General features: G+C 47.4%; 1 protein-coding gene across 1 annotated transcript in view; it reads right to left on the bottom strand.

Annotated features, from left to right (window-relative positions):
- The window catches only part of LOC140398613 (protein AF-10-like), a 243,298-nt gene that overhangs the window by 36,346 nt on the left and 187,244 nt on the right, over positions 1-19,708 (bottom strand). The window contains 4 exon segments of the mRNA XM_072487458.1: positions 1,410-1,482; positions 10,163-10,280; positions 18,560-18,729; positions 19,321-19,416. Of these exon segments, the coding sequence (XP_072343559.1) occupies positions 1,410-1,482; positions 10,163-10,280; positions 18,560-18,729; positions 19,321-19,416 (457 nt within the window).

The raw sequence follows: 19,708 nt of genomic DNA on the forward strand, positions 1-19,708 counted from the left end.
CAGGAGCCCTGACCTTTAGCTGCTATATTTAGGGTCCCGGATGTGCCAGAGTGGAGGATGGGTGCGGGGGCCAGATGTCATGGCCTTCACCTCATTGGTTGCTCGGAGGCGAGACCTGTTGCGTTGGAGGTTGCCGATGCCACCTGGTGCCTCAGCGTGGCGAGGGGACTTGATGGAGTTTTTGCTCCTCCAGAAAGTCAAATACACCGTGAGGAGGTCAACTGAAGGGTTCTACTGGAGATGGCAACCGTGGGGAGGGGGCAAATGGAGGGGGGAGCGGTTTGTTTCGCGAGGGGGGGGGGGGTGCATAGATTAGACTATTTTCTTTTTTTCGTTTACTGTTGTTGTTGTTATTTGTGCTTTTGTATAACATGACAAAATTAATAAAAATACTTTAAAAAAACGATATGGGCAGAAGAGTTTTGGATGCAATCAGCTTTGTGGAGGATGGGTGACCAGGTTGGCCAGGGTAGCATTAGAATTGTTAGGTCAGCGGTAACAAAGGCATGGATGACAATTTCAGCAGATGAGCCAAGGCAGAAGCTTTGTTGCTGATGTTCCGAAGCTGGACATTAGCCACCCTGGTGATGGTGGGAATATGTAATTGGAAGCTCACCCTCATCAAACTCGGCACCATGGTTGCAAACCAACTGGCCCAACCTCAAGACAGTTTCCGGGGACGACTGAGAGTCAATGGCTAAGGAATGAAGCTTATAGTGGGAACTGAAGACAAAGGCTTTGATCTTCCCAATACTTAGTTGGGAGTAAATGTTTGCTTGTCCAGTACTAAATATTGCAGAAGCAATGTGACAAATTGGAGACGGGACTGGGGTAGGGTGGAGAGAGGTGGTGAGGTAGAGCCGAGTGTTGTGAGTGCAAATGTTGGATGTGACTTCATGTTTTTAGATGATGTCACCAAGGGGCAACTCAGATGAGAAATAGGAGGAGCCAGTGACAGATCCTTAGGGGGCTTCAGGAGTGCAAAGAGAAGCCATTGCAGGCGATTGGCTAAGCAACAATAAAACCCCATAGCCAACAATTGGTGAATAGCCAGTTATTCAATGCTGTTGCTTAAAGTGGTATTGGTTAAGAGAAGAATATTAGCCGGGACACGAGGGGAGATCTCTGTTCTACTTATTGTGGCATGGGTCCTTAAACTGGAAAGATGTACTGGACCTTAATGTGCTGACAATAAACAGGAGTTTTCAAAGTCTTAGGTCATCTATCAAGGGAGATGGAGCAAAGGCAGATTGGGATGTAGATTAGCCAAGATGTTTCTGAATGGTGGGGCAGGTTCATGGCCTCAATGGCAATCGCTTAGTGTTGCCTGAATGCCCTGCCTAGTTTTGAATGTGATAATGCATCCGTACATATTAAAACAATGGGGTACAAAGTAAAGAAAGATTTACGTTGGAGATAGGCTTCCCCTGGAAGAACTTCCTCTGCAGACAAAACTGCAATCATTGTCATCCAGATCTGGTTCTGAAAAACAAAGCCACAGCAGGTTGTAAAATCAGGTTCTCGTAACAGCGGTCTGTGCACCCATCCAGCCTTGCAGTTTACGCTGGGCTGTATCCATGCTCCTCCAGCCCAACAAGCCTCTGAGAACTCTTGCTTTCCTCTGTATCCCCCAAGCACTTCCAACTTCCATCAATCCTTCATTGGTGCCCATACCTGTAACCATCTAGGTACTAAACTCTGGAATTCTTAACACCCTCTGCCACTCAATCTCTCTGTTCTCCTTAAAACCAACATCTTTAACCAACCTTTTGGTCCCAATATTCTTTTTGCTTGATACCAATTTTAGTTTTAATGGCACGCTGTGATGTGCTTTGCAGCATTATTACATCAAAAGCATTATATGAAGGTTATTTAAAGGCTTGCCGTCCTTCCTCTTTTATCAACTCAATAACAATTATTTTTAGGAGTTATTAAGTACAAAGGTGAGAACTTGGCCAAACCAGAACGAGCATCTTTCCCAGAAGTCTCTGTTGAGTCAGTTGAAGAATTGCAATGCTCACACACCTCGTTAATACCAATTAGGTTCAATTTCCTGGCTCAGATAGGGAAAAAGCCAGGAATTAATTCCCCAATAGTCCCTTAACGGTTTCGAATAGTCAGGAAGGTGTTCATGGAGAAGAATGCGAGCTGTTTTCTCCCCTCTCCCTATCCCTGGTGGATAGGCCTATTAAATGAGCAACTTGCATTTCTGTAGCACCTTTCACCTCCTCAAGATGCCCCAAGCCAGTTAAGGACTTTAATCACTGTTGATATGTTGGAAATGCAGCAGCCAAAATAGGCACAGCAAGCTCCCACAAACAGTAATGATAAAACCAACAGATAATGAGCGTGATCGAATGGCCACGCTGCGCTGGAAAAGCAGCTCGCCATGGTGCTGGGTGGCCGATAGAAGCCGGGAGACTCTGCTCCCGGGATCTAACCGGCTTGTAATTTGTAATGTTTTACATAATCCAATGCGATCACGTGAGTCATTGCGATGCATAACCCGCCCATTGTGGGCGGGATCACCTTTTAGCAAATCTGCATATTAGAGCGAGACAGCTAGTCGCACCTTAATGTGCAGATTCCCAAGGTACCTGAGGCGTGGGATCTATCTCCCTTGACTTGGAGATCTTGGGCGAGCACCATTCAGTACCGGCCTCCACAAACGGGGACCAGACAGAACGGCACTTATGGGGGGTCTCCCAAAGGATCCGATGCTCCCAGGTGCATGCCCTTTGGGCAGGGTGGTACCCAGGCACTGGCTGCCTGGCATTTGTGTGCTGGCAATTGGGCTGGAGGTGTCCTGGGTGGGGTGGGTGTTGGGGACCCTCCCATAATGCACTGTGGCTTGGGATAAGCTGGGGGTCGTGTCTGAGGTCTCGGAGCTTGGGAAGCCATTGTGTCCCGATCGCTTGCTGCACTGGGAGTTCCGGCGGGTGGAGCACCTCAGTGCACTAAATGGAGTTTATGGGCAACCTCGGTCACGCATTCCCCGCAGAGCCCCCGTATATAATGTGGGTGCCAGTTTATAGCCATGTGTGTCTCTGCGCTGCGAGCACTTTGTTCTCTTTTAGTTCTGCGCTGCGAGCACTTTGTTCTCTTTTAGTTAAACCGCGCCCGATGTGTTTTAGTGATGTTGATCAAATGATCAATATTACTCAGAGACTGGGGAGGAACCCTCCTGTTCTTCATCAAAATGTGCCACGGCATCTTTCATGTCCCTGAGTGGGCAGGCCGGGCCTCGGTTCCCATCGTATCCAAAGGAGGACCCATTCCGACAGCTCCCTCAGTAATCCGCTGTGTCAGTCCGGATTACTTGCTCAAGTGCTCGTTGGTGATAAGCTAACCCGGCACCAACTTCGGGGATCTCCAGGTCTGTCCAGCTTAACAATACAGGGGAGAGCACAGGCAGAACCATAATTTGTTTTAAAATTTTAGAGTATCTAATTATTTCCAATTAAGAGGCAATTTAGCGTGGCCAATCCGCCCACCCTGAACATCTTTTGGGTTGAGGGGGGTGAGACCCAAGCAGACACGGGGAGAATGTGCAAACTCCACACGGACAGTGACCCGGGGCCGGGATCGAACCTGGGACCTCGGTGCCGTGAGGCAGCAGGGCTAACCACTGCGCCACCCTGGCACAACCATGGTAAACATGGACAAAGGGAGAGAGAACAAAATGGAGAATAGGACGAAGCCAAGAAATCACACTCGCACAACAAAAACATGCACTTATATAGCACCTTTAACGTGGTACAAACATCCCAAGATGCTTCAAAAGGAGCATTGGCAACTAAAATTTGAAACCAAACTATGTTAGGATAGATGATCTAAACCTTGGTCAAGCAGGTAGGTTTTAAGGGGCATATTAAAAGGAGAGGTATGGTTGTAACAATATTTAGGGAAGAAATCCCAGGTAGCTGAAGGCATGGCTGCCAAAAATTAAATACTGAAAAGCCAGGGTTCGCAAGAGTGTCGGATTAGAGTAATGCAAATATCGCGAAGGGCGGGAGGAGATTAGAGTTGTATGAAGCAAGTACATTTCACCCATTATTTCAATCCCTGGAATTTTTCTTCTTTTTTTATATAAATTTAGAATACTCAATCATTTATTTCCAATTAAAGGGCAATTTAGTGTGGCCAATCCACCTACCCTGCACATCTTTGGGTTGTGGGGGTGAAATCTACGCAGACACGGGGAGAATGTGCAAACTCCACACGGACAGTGACCCGGGGCCGGGATTCGAACCCGAGTCGTCAGCGTTGTGAGGCAGCAGTGCTAACCACTGCGGCGCCACGCTGCCCCTCAGTCCTTGCAGTAAGTTGCAGTCTTATTATTCTGTCCCAAGCATTCATAAACCTGTCCACTTTAGCAGTAAACAAACAAATTCCGAAACAGGATTCTGTTTGAAAAGGTGCTTGTGTTGTCTGTGTGGGTGAATGAAAGGGAAATTTTGGAACTGGGAAAAATATGGTCCAAATTATTTCCTTGTGTGGGCCCCAGCATAGATCACAGAAGTGAAGAAAAAGCTGAATGATTGTCCTGTGCACATGGGGTTTACGAGCCTGATCGCTGGCAGATTGCTCAGTCAGTTCTGGTGACCACGTGAGTGTGTTTGATCACAGCCCCATTCCCATTTATTATTTATCTTTCTCTCCAATCACTTTCCACCCTAAAGTGCTGTTTACTTTCTCCGGCCATTGCAATGCATCCTCAATCAGTCTCGACTGCCACTCCCGAAACTCCCATTCAGCAGCTCCCCTTACAGCTTCCTGACTTTATACAGCTTTCCTTTCGGCCAGAACTGCTCGACTTTCCGACCTTTCACCTCCACCTTCCTAACTATGCACCAAGGTCAGTCCTTTTGAGGCCCTGAAGAAGTTCTTTCATTAGTGTCAAAGAGGGGAGGCGAAAAAAACCCAACAGATTTTCAATTCTAATCAAACGCCAAATGTTTAACTTCCCAAACTGGGCGAATATTACCCTGAACTTTTACTACGCATCTCCGTTCTCACTTTTTCCTCCTGACAACTTCCAGGATTTTAAAACCCAAAGCTTGATATCGTCCAGATATACTTCCTAATTTGATAATAGTAACCTCGGAAGACATGTAGGCCATTTGGCCCCTGCTCACCGTACAACTGATCTGTGAACCTAATTTTATACACCCACTGCCTCGTAACCCTTCATTCATCCCAGTTATATATATGGCTTGATATTGTTGTGCTGCTCAATAAAATATTTTCGAAAAAAGATATTGTTGTGCTGTTGCGTGGTCCCTTTAAGAGAGTAGTCACATGATAATCCGTGACACCATCAGCTACTTCACGAGCTTTGGGTCGTTCTAGACCAAGGCTCTGTGCGGTTCGCAGCCATCCAATAAACATCTGTTGATTATTGCGTTCAACCCATGTGCTTCAGCAATTCATTTCTTTCATCCTGCACGTACGATACACAACCCTTTTAATCTCTTCCCCTTTTAGTACAGTAGCGCCTGACGGTATCACGGACCGTAATTCCAAAAAATAACTGCACACGGAGAGTCTTCAGCAAAGCAAGAATAAGAAGGCAGAGGGAGTGGGGAGGGTTGGGGGCGGAGACGGAGACTTCCTGAACATATTCGTTCTTGAAGTGACAATAAATCAAATCAAAAAAAAAAAAAGATATTCGATCTTGATGACTTGACTTTGAAATAGTACGTCTGACAGTGGAGAAGCAGCACAGGGCTAAATCGCTGGCTTTGAAAGCAGACCAAGGCAGGCCAGCAGCACGGTTCAATTCCCGTACCAGCCTCCCCGAACAGGTGCTGGAATGTGGCGACTAGGGGCTTTTCACAGTAACTTCATTGAAGCCTACTTGTGACAATAAGCGATTTTCATTTCATTTCATTACAGGCTGAGGATGGAGAACTGACGTGCTAAAGTGTCATCACTGGTAGAAGAATGTAACTGCAGCGTGACAAGTATACATAGGAATTTTATGTCTATCGTGCAAAAAGCTGAGAAGAACCATGTGCTATGTAATTTTTTATTTTTTTATAAACTTGGGAGTACCCAGTTCATTTTTTCCAATTAAGGGGCAATTTAGCGTGTTCAATCCACCTACCCTGCACATCTTTTGGGTTGTAGGGGCGAAACCCACGCAAACACGGGGAGAATGTGCAAACTCCACATGGACAGTGACCCGGAGCCAGGATCGAACCTGGGACCTCAGCGCCGTGAGGCTGCAGTGCTAACCCACTGCGTCACCGTGCTGCCCGCTATGTAATTTTTATAACCTATTGCTACTCTATCTCTGTGGTGCTGCCCACGTCATAAAACAAAGGTATCTTTTCTCTGCCGGAGGAGAGTTGGACAGGGCGTGAAAAGGAAAATAAATGTAAATCAGTCCCCATTTGGACATCACACATTCAGTCTGTTTTTAAATTTCCAAGATTCTACTTGTAACGGAACCAGCCTATGTAAACTGGTCACACTGTAATTACACTTTTCCAGAACATCTACTGATAGAAAGTTGAATGACAGCATGACATGTCTACACAAATCTGCTTCATTATAAATATAGGCATCGCAAAGTTGCCGTCTTTGGGAGAGGAGGGGAAATAGAGGTAACAGAAAAGCGAGGGGAGAGACTGATGGTGATTGGGCAGGTGGACAGGAGGATTCAAGAGGAGAGGAGGAAGCAAAGGAGAGGCAGATGAAGGGCAGAGAGAGGGAAGGCCAATTAATTGCATCTAAAGACTAAATTAATTTTACTATGAGTGTATTTTGATTCTTTCGAGGGATGTGGGCATCACTAGCAAAGCCGGCATGGTTTCCATCCCTTTTTTCCCTTGAACTGAATGGCTTCCGAGGCCGCTTCAGAGGCAGTTAAGAGTCAACCATCTTCCTACGGATCCGGAGATGAAGGTCAGGCCGGGTAAGGATGGCAGATTTCCATCCCTTAAAGGACATAATTGAACCAGGTGAGTTTTCACAACAATCGTTGATAGTTGCCATGGTCACCATTACTGAGACTAGCTTTATAATTCCTCATTAGAAAGTTTGCGGACGACACAAAGGTTGGTGGAATTGCGGGTAGTGATGAGGACCGTCAGAGGATGCAGCAGGATATAGATTGGTTGGAGACTTGGGTGGAGAGAAGACAGATGGAGCTTAATCCAGACAAATGTGAGGTAATGCATTTTGGAAGATCTATAATACAGGTGGGAAATATACCGTGAATGGTAGAACCCTTAAGAGTATTGATAGGCAGAGAGAACTGGATGTACAGGTCCACAGGTCACTGAAAGTGGCAACGCAGGTGGAGAAGGTAGTCAAGAAGGCATACGGCATGCTTGCCTTCATCGGCCAGTGCATCAAGTATAAAAATTGTCACGTCATGCTGCGGCTGTACAGAACCTTAATTAGGCCACACTTGGAGTATAGTGTTCAATTCTGATCACCACACTACCAGAAGGATGTGGAGGCTTTGGGGAGAGTGCAGAAGAGATTTACCAGGGTGTTGCCTGGTGTGGAGGGCATTAGCTATGATGGGAGGTTGAATAAACTCGGTTTGCCCTCACTGGAATGACAGAGGTTGAGGGGCGACTTGATAGAAATCTACAAAATTATGAGGGGCTTGGGCAGCATAGATAGAAGCTTTTTCCCAGGGTGGGAGAGTCAATTACCAGGGGACATAGGTATAAGGTGTGAGGGGAAAAGTTTCAAGATGTGAGAGGGAAGATTTTTTTTACACAGAGGGGAGTGGGTGCCTGGAACTCGTTGCCGGAGGAGGTGGTGGAAGTAGGTACTATAGTTAAATTTAAGGGGCGTCTTGACAAATACAGGATTAGGGTGGGAATAGAGGGATACGGAACCCAGAAGTGTAGAAGGTTTTAGGTTAGACGGGCAGCATGGTCAGCACAGGCTTGGAGGGCCGAAGGGCCTGTTCCTGTGCTGTACTTTTCTTTGTTCTATTTATTAATGGAATTTAAATTCCACCAGCTGCCGTGGTGGCATTTTAAACCCATGCCTGGGCCCCTGGATTACCTGTCCAGTGACATTACCACCATCTCCCAGTACAGCTAGACGGAGTTTAACTGCCCCCGTTTCCCTGGTGGGATTTGAACTTGTATCTCCAGATTATTAGGCCAAGATTCTACGAGCAAAGAAGTAAGAGGAGGGCAGAGAGTGAAGAGATAGAACCACAGAAATACACAGTGGAGAAGAGGCTCTTCGGCCCATCGAGTCTGCACTGAAAAACACCTGACCTGCCTATCTGATCCCATTAGCCAGCACTTGGGCCATAGCCTTCAATGTTAAGATGTGCCAAGTGCCCCTCCAGGTACTTTTTAAAGGATATGAGGCAACTCGCCTCTACCACCCTCCCAGGCAGTGCGTTCCAGACCCTCACCGCCCTCGGTGTAATAAAGTTTTCCCTCAACCTCATGTCCCTCACCTTGAACTTGTGTCCCCTCATGACTGACCCTTCAACTAGATGGAACAGCTGCTCCCTATCCACCCTGATCATGCCCCTCATAATCTTGTACACCTCGATCAGATCCATTAGTTTTCTCTACTTCCACAAAAACAACCCAAGCCTGCCTTCATAACTTAACTGCTCCATCCCAGAAAACATCCTGGCGACTCGCCTCTGCGCCCCCTTCCGTGCAATCCCATCCTCCAATCCTAGAATGTGGTGACCAGAATTCTACACATTACTCCAGCTGTGGCCCCATCAAATTTTTATACAACGCCAACATGACCCACTTTGACAGAAAGTCAACCAGACTCGAAACGTTAGCTCCCTTTCTCTCTCCACAAGGTGCTGTCAGGCCTGCTGAGATAGTCCAGCATTTTCTGTTTTGGCCCAACAGGACTTCCCATCTTTTATAATCTATGCCTTGATCGATAAAGGCAGGTCTTTTGCCTTTATCGTCACCCTATTAAGCTGCCCTCCGTATCCCCGTAACTGTATCTAAAGATTAAATTTGTGTTATGATGAGTGTTTGTTAAAATTATTTCATGTGATGTCGGTGTAGCTGGCAAGGCCCAGCATTTATTGCCCATTCCTTATTGCCCTTGGCGAGGCTATTTCAGAGAGTAGCTTGCACATTGTTGTAAGTCTTTACCCATTCAGTGACTTTACCACAACACCATTATCCAAGTGTCAGAAATCTTTGGCTCCTGATAACAACAGATGTTCTGATTTAGGATTTATTCACAAATGAATCTTTTCCAAACCTCCAGGCCTATAAAATTCAAAGAGACGAACCACAAAATAGGAACTACAACCCATGAACATAACCGAGTTGTCTGAACATTTTGTGATTGATGTCTTTAGGATACTTCAGCTCCCAAGGACTGGTTTAACGGGACTCCATAGTCCACACAGTTGATGAGCAGTCCACCCACGATCCCAAGTGGTTGGAAGTGGGACTTCCACTCTCCTCCCTTGTGGAGACGAACTGCCTGAGAGAGTTGCCAGAGCATTGGATGGACAGCAGCTCTGTGATCCACTCACCTCCACTGGGAGTGACGGGCACTTCTGGGACTATGGGCAGTCCGGCATACTCAGCAGTCCGTATGGGGCAGTTCCTGGTGAATGGGGGGAGGGGGAGGGTTAAAGGGAGGCGAGTGTGCCACTAATGGGCCCAGGCAGCTCAGAAGAAGAGTAATATTTGACTGAAAACATTAACTCGGCTTCTCTCTTCACAGGTGTCATCAAACCGGCTGAGTATTTCCAGCACTGACTTTATTTGCATTTCCCAGTCCCTCAACCAAGTGACCCCTCACTACATGAACCCCCCATAACCACATGCAGCACCCCCCACCCCCCCCAACGCACCCACCACCACATGCCCCACTGTGCAGGAGGCCATTCAGTCCATCGAGCCTGTACCGACCCTCTGAAAGTGCACCTTTACCTTGGCCCACTCCCCTTCCCTATCCCCAAAACCCACCTAACTTGCACACCTTGGACACTACGGGCAATTTTAGCACGGACATCCACCTAACCGCACATCTTTGGACTTTGGGAAAAAACCGGAACGCCCGGAGGAAACCCACACAGACACGGGTAGATTGTGCAAACTCCGCACAGGCAGTCACCAAACTGGAACTGAACCCGCTATAAGGCAGCAGTGCTAATCACTGAGTCAACGTGATTTCCACCAACCTGTTTGACTGCTTTCCACCGGGTTTAGCAACGAAGTAATGGATGAACCAGGGGTAATCGGTCCTCCAAAGACATTGGAAGGGGTGAGATTATACGATGAGCCAGGTAAAGAAAATACCTGCATAAAGAAAGCATTACAGCGTTACGGTGTGACAACATCAAGTTAAAGACAGTGTTGAAACATCTCCTTTTACTTTTGCTATATAGAAGAACTCACCCCACAGGGAGCTCTCTCTTTATACATCTTCCATAAAGCTCTTACAACCTTCATTCTCCTCTAAAGGAGACCCACGAAGATCACAGAAGACAATATTTTCATCGGGTACGCTTCCATTGTAAGTGCTGAAAAACCTAGACATTTGTAATCTTGTGTAGGCCACATGTTTCCTGTTTATTAAAATTACCCCCCTGCTCAGGGTTTGTCACGGTTTTTATGCCAACATATTCGACCGTAAAATTGCTGCATCAAAAATTCTCATTTAATTTTTGTTTTGTCGACCATTGCAGTGCAGTTGCAATCTCTGGCCACTAAACGTCTCTGTGGAGCAAGTTTCTGAGGTCTCTCCAAATCCTGCCACCATTTTATCCATTTTGAAAAAGCATCACAGAATTGTGACGGGACATTCGCACGTTGTGTCCCTGCGCCAGGCCTCCAAACGCGCTGCTCACCGAGCTCCATCCCCCCACCGATTCCCCCCGTAACCCTGCACATTCCTCCTTTTCAAATAACGGAAAAGCCCCCTTATACATACATGAACTGAACACGGACAATAAAACAAATAATCTACTTGGGTCGCCCAGAAGTCTCCCAAGTGGTTTGGAGGTGGCCTTTCCTTTCATCACTGACACACACTGTTCTGGTTGATCTAAAACCGCCCGTGATGACCTGGACAAAAAACGTGATTGAAATTGAGAGAAATAAATCTTAACATGAATGATTCCTCTCCTCATCGAGGGACGGGGCATCTAAATAGCCATCCTTTAATATCCAGTTTGAGACAGTTATCAGTCGGCTACATGACTAAGGACGGAATCCCCCTCCAGTCGTGATCTTTCCCTTGCTGGTCGCTGGTTAATGATGAGGAGCAAGATTAAGTCACCCCAATCTCGTGCCCAGTAGCACTGAAGCCAATTATCTGACCCGTGGCCCCAGTTACTGCCCCAGCCACTGCATGAGGCAAGTATCAGAAGTAAGTAACTGTTCGTTTATGTCTCGGTTTAAAATTGGGGGAAGTGTGCTGAGAATAGATTAGCTCGTTTATAGCGAGTTTTGTTTAGTTTGACTTTTTAAGTGGAACCCTGACGGCGAGACTACCCTTTTTTTAAGAGCCAGGTTTGGGATAGACTCCCTTGTAAATAATGGACTGTTCCCAATCAAAGGTTTCTCCCTCTGCAGCAGTCTCTCATCTGAATGTTCAGTAGCTACCAATAAAAATAAAACACACTTGCACAAGCTACATAAAAACAGGTTATAAATCTGACTCTGCTATAAACGTTTAAATAAATTCTGTGCACTGGCTGCATGTTAAAACAAAATGGACAAGGCCACCAATTGGAGGTCTGATTTATATTCCAACAGGATTGCCTATTACTTGCAGGCAGGGAGATGGCACCGGAACGGCTGGTGTCAAAACTAACAGTGTAAAGCGCAGAATGATACACAGCAGAAATAGTAACCAGCCTAATGTAGCAGCCCATCCAATTTCATCAGGAAAGGGAACAAAATAGAGAGCGAGGCGAGACCATTCAGAACGCAAGCTCGGGTTGGTTTAATCAGTCCCTCAACACTGCCAGTTGAAAGTTGCGACGTAAATGCAAGTCCACGTTTAGTTTCTCCAGACTGGCTTTCATCGATAAAGCTATCTATCGCATTACTTTCCCATGATGTGGAGATGCCGGCGTTGGACTGGGGTGAGCACAGTAAGAAGTCTTACAACACCAGGTTAAAGTCCAACAGGTTTGTTTTGATGTCACTAGCTTTCGGAGCGCTGCTCCTTCCTCAGGTGAATGAGTAAGACTTCTTACTATTACTTTCCCAAGTTGCCGCATGTCAGCACGCTATTGTCAAGCCAAGATTTCACGCAATTCCAATCATTAGAAAGAAATTGTCAAGACCCAGGCCAAAGTTTAGTCTCCTACAAGTGAGTCCATCCAGTTGCCATTTTCGAGGACAAATTAATGGCATCAAAGCTGCCACGGAAAATCCCAGATACTCCAGAATCACATGTTCAAAATAATAAGAATTGGGGCCGGGGGGCCGGGGGGGGGGGGGGGGGGGGAAAGAAGGAGGAGAGAGAGAGAGAGAGAGAGAGAGAAAGAGAGAGAGAGAGAGAGAGAGAGAGAGGTCCTCAAGTGGCCGTTTATTGCCCACATAATAGGCACATCTAGCCTAAATCTTTAAGCAGACGGGAGGATTTTCCGGGTATGAGAAATTGATGCAGTGCATTGCTCTCTCCTTCTGGCCAAAAATAGTCACAGGCCCACAAGTAGGTTAATAATCATGAGCTGGAAAATATTCAAAACAAACCAAATAACACGCGCATGTGGTTGCATATTAGTACATGGAACATTCCTCCCAACATGATCACTGTAGATGGATGTGTTTACATCTGCGTGAGCGCATTTGTCCATCTATAAACCAATCCTCTCAACAGAATGCCTTTACAAACTTAGAGATTGTCAGTTTTGTAGCAAAAGAAATTATTGGCATTCGTCTCGTGCCTTTCCTATCTTTCGGATTTCCCAAAACAATCCACAATTAATTCTTTTTGAAATACACTCATTTCAAAAAGTTATCTAGGCTGCTAATTTGCATGCAGTGCATACCGCAAAACAACCATTGCAACAAATATCTGACTGATGTACGATGATATTAGCCAATGGATGAATGTTGGCCATGGGGACCACGACACATTCCTGTTCTTTTCCTTGTTACTCCACACTTGTTAGCCATCGCTCAGTTGGTAGCACTCATGTCCGAGTCAGGAGGTTGCAAATTTAACCTCCAGGGCCGAGATTTGAGCACAAAACTCACGGCTGGCACTCTCGCGCAGTACTGAGGGAGTGCTACACTGTCGGAGGTATGGTCTTACAGATGGGAATTTAAACCGATTCCCTGCCTTTCCTCATAGGTCGAGAGGAAAGGTCCCATGGATTATTCTGAAGGGGAGTTCAGTTTGGTGTCCTTAGCCAATGCTTATCCTTCAATCAACATTACAAAAACAGAATGTCTGGTTGTTATCACGTTGCTGCCTGTGTGGGAGCTTGCTGTGCACTAATTAAGATGCTGCACTTTCTACATTACAACAGTAACTGCATTTCAAAAGTACTTCTTTGGTTGTGAGGCACGTCGAACTGTCCCTGAGGTCATGGAAAATCTCTCTCTATGCATGCACGTTGTTGTTTGACCCAGCCCCACTAGCCCAGGGTGAAGTTATGGACTAGTCGCCTCAGTGTCCGTGATACCCGTTCAAGCTAAAGCACCATAAAATGCTAAGTAGCCCGCAAGCTCTCCCCGACTTGTAAATGGCTTCCAGATGCTGTGTTTTACAAACTCCTCCGAGGAGTCTGCATCGGGCTACTTTACAAACTGCAACCACATCTCATCATTTCCTGTCCAACACCTCTTTAAACGGAGCAGCAGGTCGAAGGACAATTGCACACTTCTGGCTATGTACAGGGCTGCTTTCTTTCTCTCTGCAAGTCTGCTGCAAATCACCCAAGTTTATTCCATGAGCATTGTGGGGTTTTCTTTTAAACCCTACATGAGTTAGCAACACTTTACACTGCAGACAGACCCTTGTTCTGAAGGCACCAGAGATCAAGAAACCGTGGCTCTCCCAATTCCGACCCCCCCGCCCAAAATTGTTAACTCTTGAATTTCTGGGGCAGTGCGGTGGTTAGCACTGCTGCCTCACGGCGCCGAGTGCCTGGGTTCGATCCAGGCCCACTGTCCATGTGGAGTTTGCACATTCTCCCTGTGTCTGCATGGGTCTTATCCCACAACCCAAAAAGATGCGCAGGTTAGGTCGACTGGCCCTTAATTGGAAAAGAATTGGGTATTCTAAACTTATATTTGCAAAAGTCTTGAATTTATTCCAGTTCTGATGGAAGATTGTTGACTCTCTGGTCTTTCTCCCTGCCCGGATGCTGCCCGACCTGTTGCATATTTTCTCTTTATGTTCCTGCATTCCGCTTGTGACCCAGAGTAGGCAGCCAATGTTGTAAATGCGGGCAGCAAGTTAACGTGTTTGTTTTTCTTGGATTCAGTAATAGTAGTTGCTGTGAGGAAGAGCTTGCTGTGAGCAAATTGGCTGCCGTAATTCCTATATTTCAGTAGAGTACTTTCTTCATTGTTTCTCTTCATATTCGCACAGGAATAAATATTGGTCAGGCCACCAGGTGGAACCTGAGAGAGCAGATTGGGCCATGTTTAAATTCTCACCCAGAAGATGGCATCTCTGACAGTGCGGCACTCCCTCAGTACTGACCCTCTGACGGGGCGGCGCTCCCTCAGTACAGACCCTCTGACGGGGCGGCGCGCCCACGGTGCGGTGCTCCCTCCGTCCGACGGCGCGGCGCTCCCTCCGTCCGACGCTCCCTCCGTCTGACGGTGCGGCGCTCCCTCCGTCCGACGGTGCGGCGCTCCCTCCGTCCGACGGTGCGGCGCTCCCTCAGTACTGACCCTCTTGACTGTGCACCACTCCCTCAGTACTGACCCTCTGACAGTGCGGCGCTCCCTCAGTACTGACCCTCTGACAGTGCAGCACTCCCTCAGTACTGACCCTCTGACAGTGCGGCACTCCCTCAGTACTGACCCTCTGACAGCGCAGCACCCCCTCAGTACTGACCCTCTGACAGTGCAGCACTCCCTCAGTACTGACCCTCTGACAGTGCGGCGCTCCCTCAGTACTGACCCTCTGACAGTGCAGCACCCCCTCAGTACTGACCCTCTGACAGTGCAGCACTCCCTCAGCACTGACCCTCTGACAGCGCAGCACTCCCTCAGTACTGACCCTCTGACAGTGCGTCACTCCCTCAGTACTGACCCTCTGACAGTGCAGCACTACCTCAGTACTGACCCTCTGACAGTGCAGCACTCCCTCAGTACTGACCCTCTGACAGTGCAGCACTCCATCAACCGCCCGACTGAAGTGCTGCCAACTGAGCCCCGACTGAACACGTTTTTTAAAACACACAGAATTCAAATGGACGAACCTTTAAAACGATTTATACAACTTTACTATTTCGGGTCAATTAACTCCTTTTTCACTAATTAATTTGTGATGTGATAACTGACTATTGCAGTAAGGTAAATAGTAGAATCATGTAGTTCGGGGAGTTGTTTTGTGTTTGGGGGTCCGGTAAAGGGAGCTCCTCTCTGCAGCGAACGGCGTTGTTCTTGACCTGGAACTGTGGACACTTGTGTCCATGGGCATACGACAACGTGAAAAACAGCAGGAGTAGTCCATTCAGCCCATCGAACTGCTCCACCATTCAATACCAACATGGCTGATCTTGGGTTTCATCTCCACTTTCCCGCCTGCTCCCCACATGAACTCTCCTGAGGGGCTAAACATCTGTCACCCCACCCAGCCTTAAATGTGTCCCAACAATGGATTGAACACAACCCTCTGGGGTGGAGAATACCAAAGATTCACAACCCTTTGGGTGAAGTAATCGCTCCCCATCTCAGTCCTAAATGATATTTCCTTATCGTGAAACTGTGTTGGAGATTCCCCAGCCAGGGGGCAAAGCCCTCTCAGAATCATGTGTGCTTCAAAGAGAGGTGGGGCTACTGGGTTACGGGGGTAGGGTGGAAGCGTGGGCTTAGGTAGGGTGCTCTTTCCAATGGCAGTTGCAGACTCGATGGGCCGAATGGCCTCCTTCTGTACTGTAAATTCTATGGTTCTCTCATTCTTCGGAACTCGAGAGAGTATTGCAACTTACTTTTTATTTAATTTTACATATATATATAATTCAGAGTACCCAATTCATTTTTTTTTCCAATTAAGGGGCAATTTAGCGTGGCCAATTCACCTACCCTGCACATCTTTGGGTTGGGGGGGGGGGGGGGGGGGGGGGGGAAACCCACGCAAGCACGGGGAGAATGTGCAAACTCCACACGGACAGTGACCCAGAGCCGGGATCGAACCTGGGACCTCGGCACCGTGAGGCAGCAGGGCTAACCCACTGCGCCACCGTGCTGCCGCATTGCAACTTATTGCCCAAATTGCCTTTCGCATTCCATGCATTTCCGCTTCTCAGCAAATTATGGGTTAATAGTGATTTTGAGGCAGGTCAGGCCTGGGGTCATGCATTGAAATGACAGCTGCTCTGCAGATCCTGAACCACAGCTTAATTTAACCAGTAGGTGGCACTCCATACTCTGATCCGGCTCATCATAATCTCCACCTCCTGCACCTCTCCAACCCATTAAAATCCTCACTGGACTCTCTTCTGGCTTCGAAATGATGGCACAAAACGTTACAACATTCGGATGTTTGGGGAACTTCTTCAAAGCTCAATCTCTGATCTCGAACTGGCTGAGAACAGCTGTCCAGAGCTACTTACCACAGAGTTGAACAGTACAGGAGTTGGCCTTAAAGAGGAAAACATGCATTCGTATAGCACCTTTCACAGCCCAATGACACCCGAAAGCACTTCACAGCCACTGAAGCACTACGAAAGGGTGGTCACTCTTGTAATATAGCAGTCATGTGGTATACAGCAAGGTTCCACAACATCATTGAAGAAAATGAGCAGACAACCTGTTTATTTAGTGATGTCGATCGAGGGGTAAAGGTTAACTAGGCTACAGAAGTGAACTCTCAGATAAATGAAGAGGAAAATTAATTGTTAACTTCTGCGGCGAGTAAGCGTAAATGTTGCCTTTTTAGGGTAGTTTTCTCCATCGCTGCAAACGATCCCACAATCGGAGTTCATTCACCAGTGTCCTATTCATGCAAGAGCCTAGATTGCTGGGTGGGTTGTTTAACCATAAGCGGCTTTGTGACAAAGCACAATCTCATTCTCACCCAGCTCACTTGGGGAAGTCCCTTGTTCTGAGACATTGACGATCTAATGGCACTAAACTGATGATGTGGAGATACCGGCGTTGGGCTGGGGTGGGCACAGTAAGAAGTCTTGTAACACCGGCTTAAAGTCCAACAGGTTGGGTTTCGAATCACTAGATTTCGGAGCACAGCTCCTTCAGGATTCACCCGAGGAAGGAGCTGTGGTCCGAAAGCTAGTGATTCGAAACTAGCTGATGAGCAGGAAGATCTCCAAGGGTTCTGCCCAACACCCTTCCCTCTCCCAGCATCCTTACTAAACCGCCCCATCAGTCACTCACCTCTCCCCAGTTTGAGAGACATTGTTGATAAAATGGTTGCTGTGTATTTTTGCTACCTGTCAAATTTCGAACAGACTCCAAGAACATTTCATCTTCTGAGTACAAGAAGAGGAAAGGTGCTATTGTACTAGAGAGGGCACAGGAGAGATTCACAAGGATGCTCCCTGGCTGGAGAATTTTGCTGATGAGGAAAGGTTGGATCGACGAGGGCTCTTTCCTTTGAAAGTAAAGAGGCTAAGGAGAGACCTGATAAAAGCGTACATAATTACGTGTGGGGTCTATGGGAAGGGTTCGTTGAAGGATCCATAACCAGGGGACATACATTCAGGTCAAGAGGTAGGAGGTTTTGAGGTGATTCCAAGTGGATTTTTCAAACCCCTAGGGGGGTAAGGATTTGGAACTCGCTACTTGAAAGGGCGGTAGAGACCCTCACAACATTAAAAAAATATGTGAATATGGACCAAGTGCCATAACGTACAAGGCCACGGACAAAAAGCCAGAAAGGTTGCAATAGGCTAATGGTTACTTGTTGATAAACATTGGGCTGATTGACCTCTTTCCAAGCTGTAAGTTTCTACGATTCTGTTTCTTGCCGCTAAGTCCTTCTTAAAGTACAGTCACTGTTGCAATGTAGGAATCACAGCGGCCAACCTGTGCACAGCAAGCTCCCACAAACAGCAATGTGATAACGACCAGACAAATTGTTTCAGGGCTGGTTGTGGGACTAATATTGGATCAAGCAATAGAGAGAATTTCCATTTGCTTTTTTCAAAATAGTGCCGGGGGTATTTTGTGCCTAGCTGACAGTTTACTGTCTCACCTTGAAAGACAGAACCTCCCGACAGTGCTGCACTCCTTCAGTACTACACTGGTAGTGCCAGCCTGGATTTTCTGCCCGACTCTCTGGAGTGGGGCTTCACCCCACAGCCTCCTGACCCAGAGGTGAGAGTGCTACCCGCTGAGCCACAGCTGACACCTCGGGGCCCAACCCACGAGGCGAGAGTAGAAAACTGACGGTAGGTTTGTAGGAGCAAGGGTCTTACCTGTGAGGAGCTGATGGAGGCAGTAGCTGTCATGCTCCCAGGCAGCGACGGTCGGCTGAGGTGCATCATACGGTGATGGGGGAGGATGCTGGAGGAGAGTGGCGTGCTGCATCCAGTTCCCAACATTCCACCACTCAGAGACAAGGGAATTTCCTTATTCGCGTAGACACCTGTCAGGGCAGAGGAAAGTATCAGAAGTTGGCATCTGCTGGTAACAATAGAACAACCCTGGATCAAACCCAACAGAGGTGAAACCACTGCCATTGACGTCCCAACCAACCCCCACTCAAAAATAGCTTTGTTAGATTAGGGCAGTCATTTTACTAATTCCATGTGGGATTGTGGTTTGAGTTTGGAGGCAGGCTGGCTTGAGGAGGAGCTTATTCGATGTTGCAATAGAAAGACAGGGGGATTAATGTGCTGGAATAAGGCTGTTGCTCCATTCTAACCTATATTGCAATTTTGGTTTCTGATTTGCCAGAGATAGAATTTCATGGGAGGGCCTTAATCACAAACCTCTCCGCTACACAAAATGGGAGAGCGCCTCTCCCTAACGACGTGTGCTTGCTGTGGGGCGAATAAAGAACAATCTAGGGTGTTGGACTCTTTTTGTTTCACCTCTCTCCTGGTTGCCCCTTCTGCTGCCGTTCCTAGTTTCGGAAGGCGGGCCGTTTTAACTTGCCACCCGCCTCCAAGGTCATCAAAGAATTACTGCTCAGTATTTATCGAATGGTCAGTGCCCCGAGCTGTCAGCGACTCACCCTCCAATCGCCTCTCCTTCCCTGTGAGGATGTCCCTTGCTTCCATTCTGTGGCTCCCTCGACACCCAGAGCAGCCCGGCCGGGATTGGGAACTGGCTAATTAGGGAAAGGGAGATTCTCAGAATCGCTCCTCAATACACCAAGATCTAAAAGATAACGTTTCCCTCAACCCGTTCAGGATCTCTTCCCCAAGGCTCAGCTGCTGAATTCACTACCTGACGTGAAACTCTTCAAAGCAAAGAGGATTTGTGACCATTCCACCCCTGCCTCAAGTAGCGCTAAGTTTGAAAAGAGGAGATGAGATGAGTCAGGGGATGGGTGGTATCGGGGTCAGTTTCTATAGGCTAGATTAATGCAGGGTTGAGCAGCAGCTAAGGTCCTGGTCTGC

This window comes from Scyliorhinus torazame, chromosome 21 (assembly GCF_047496885.1).
Source record: "Scyliorhinus torazame isolate Kashiwa2021f chromosome 21, sScyTor2.1, whole genome shotgun sequence".
NCBI lineage: Eukaryota > Metazoa > Chordata > Chondrichthyes > Carcharhiniformes > Scyliorhinidae > Scyliorhinus > Scyliorhinus torazame.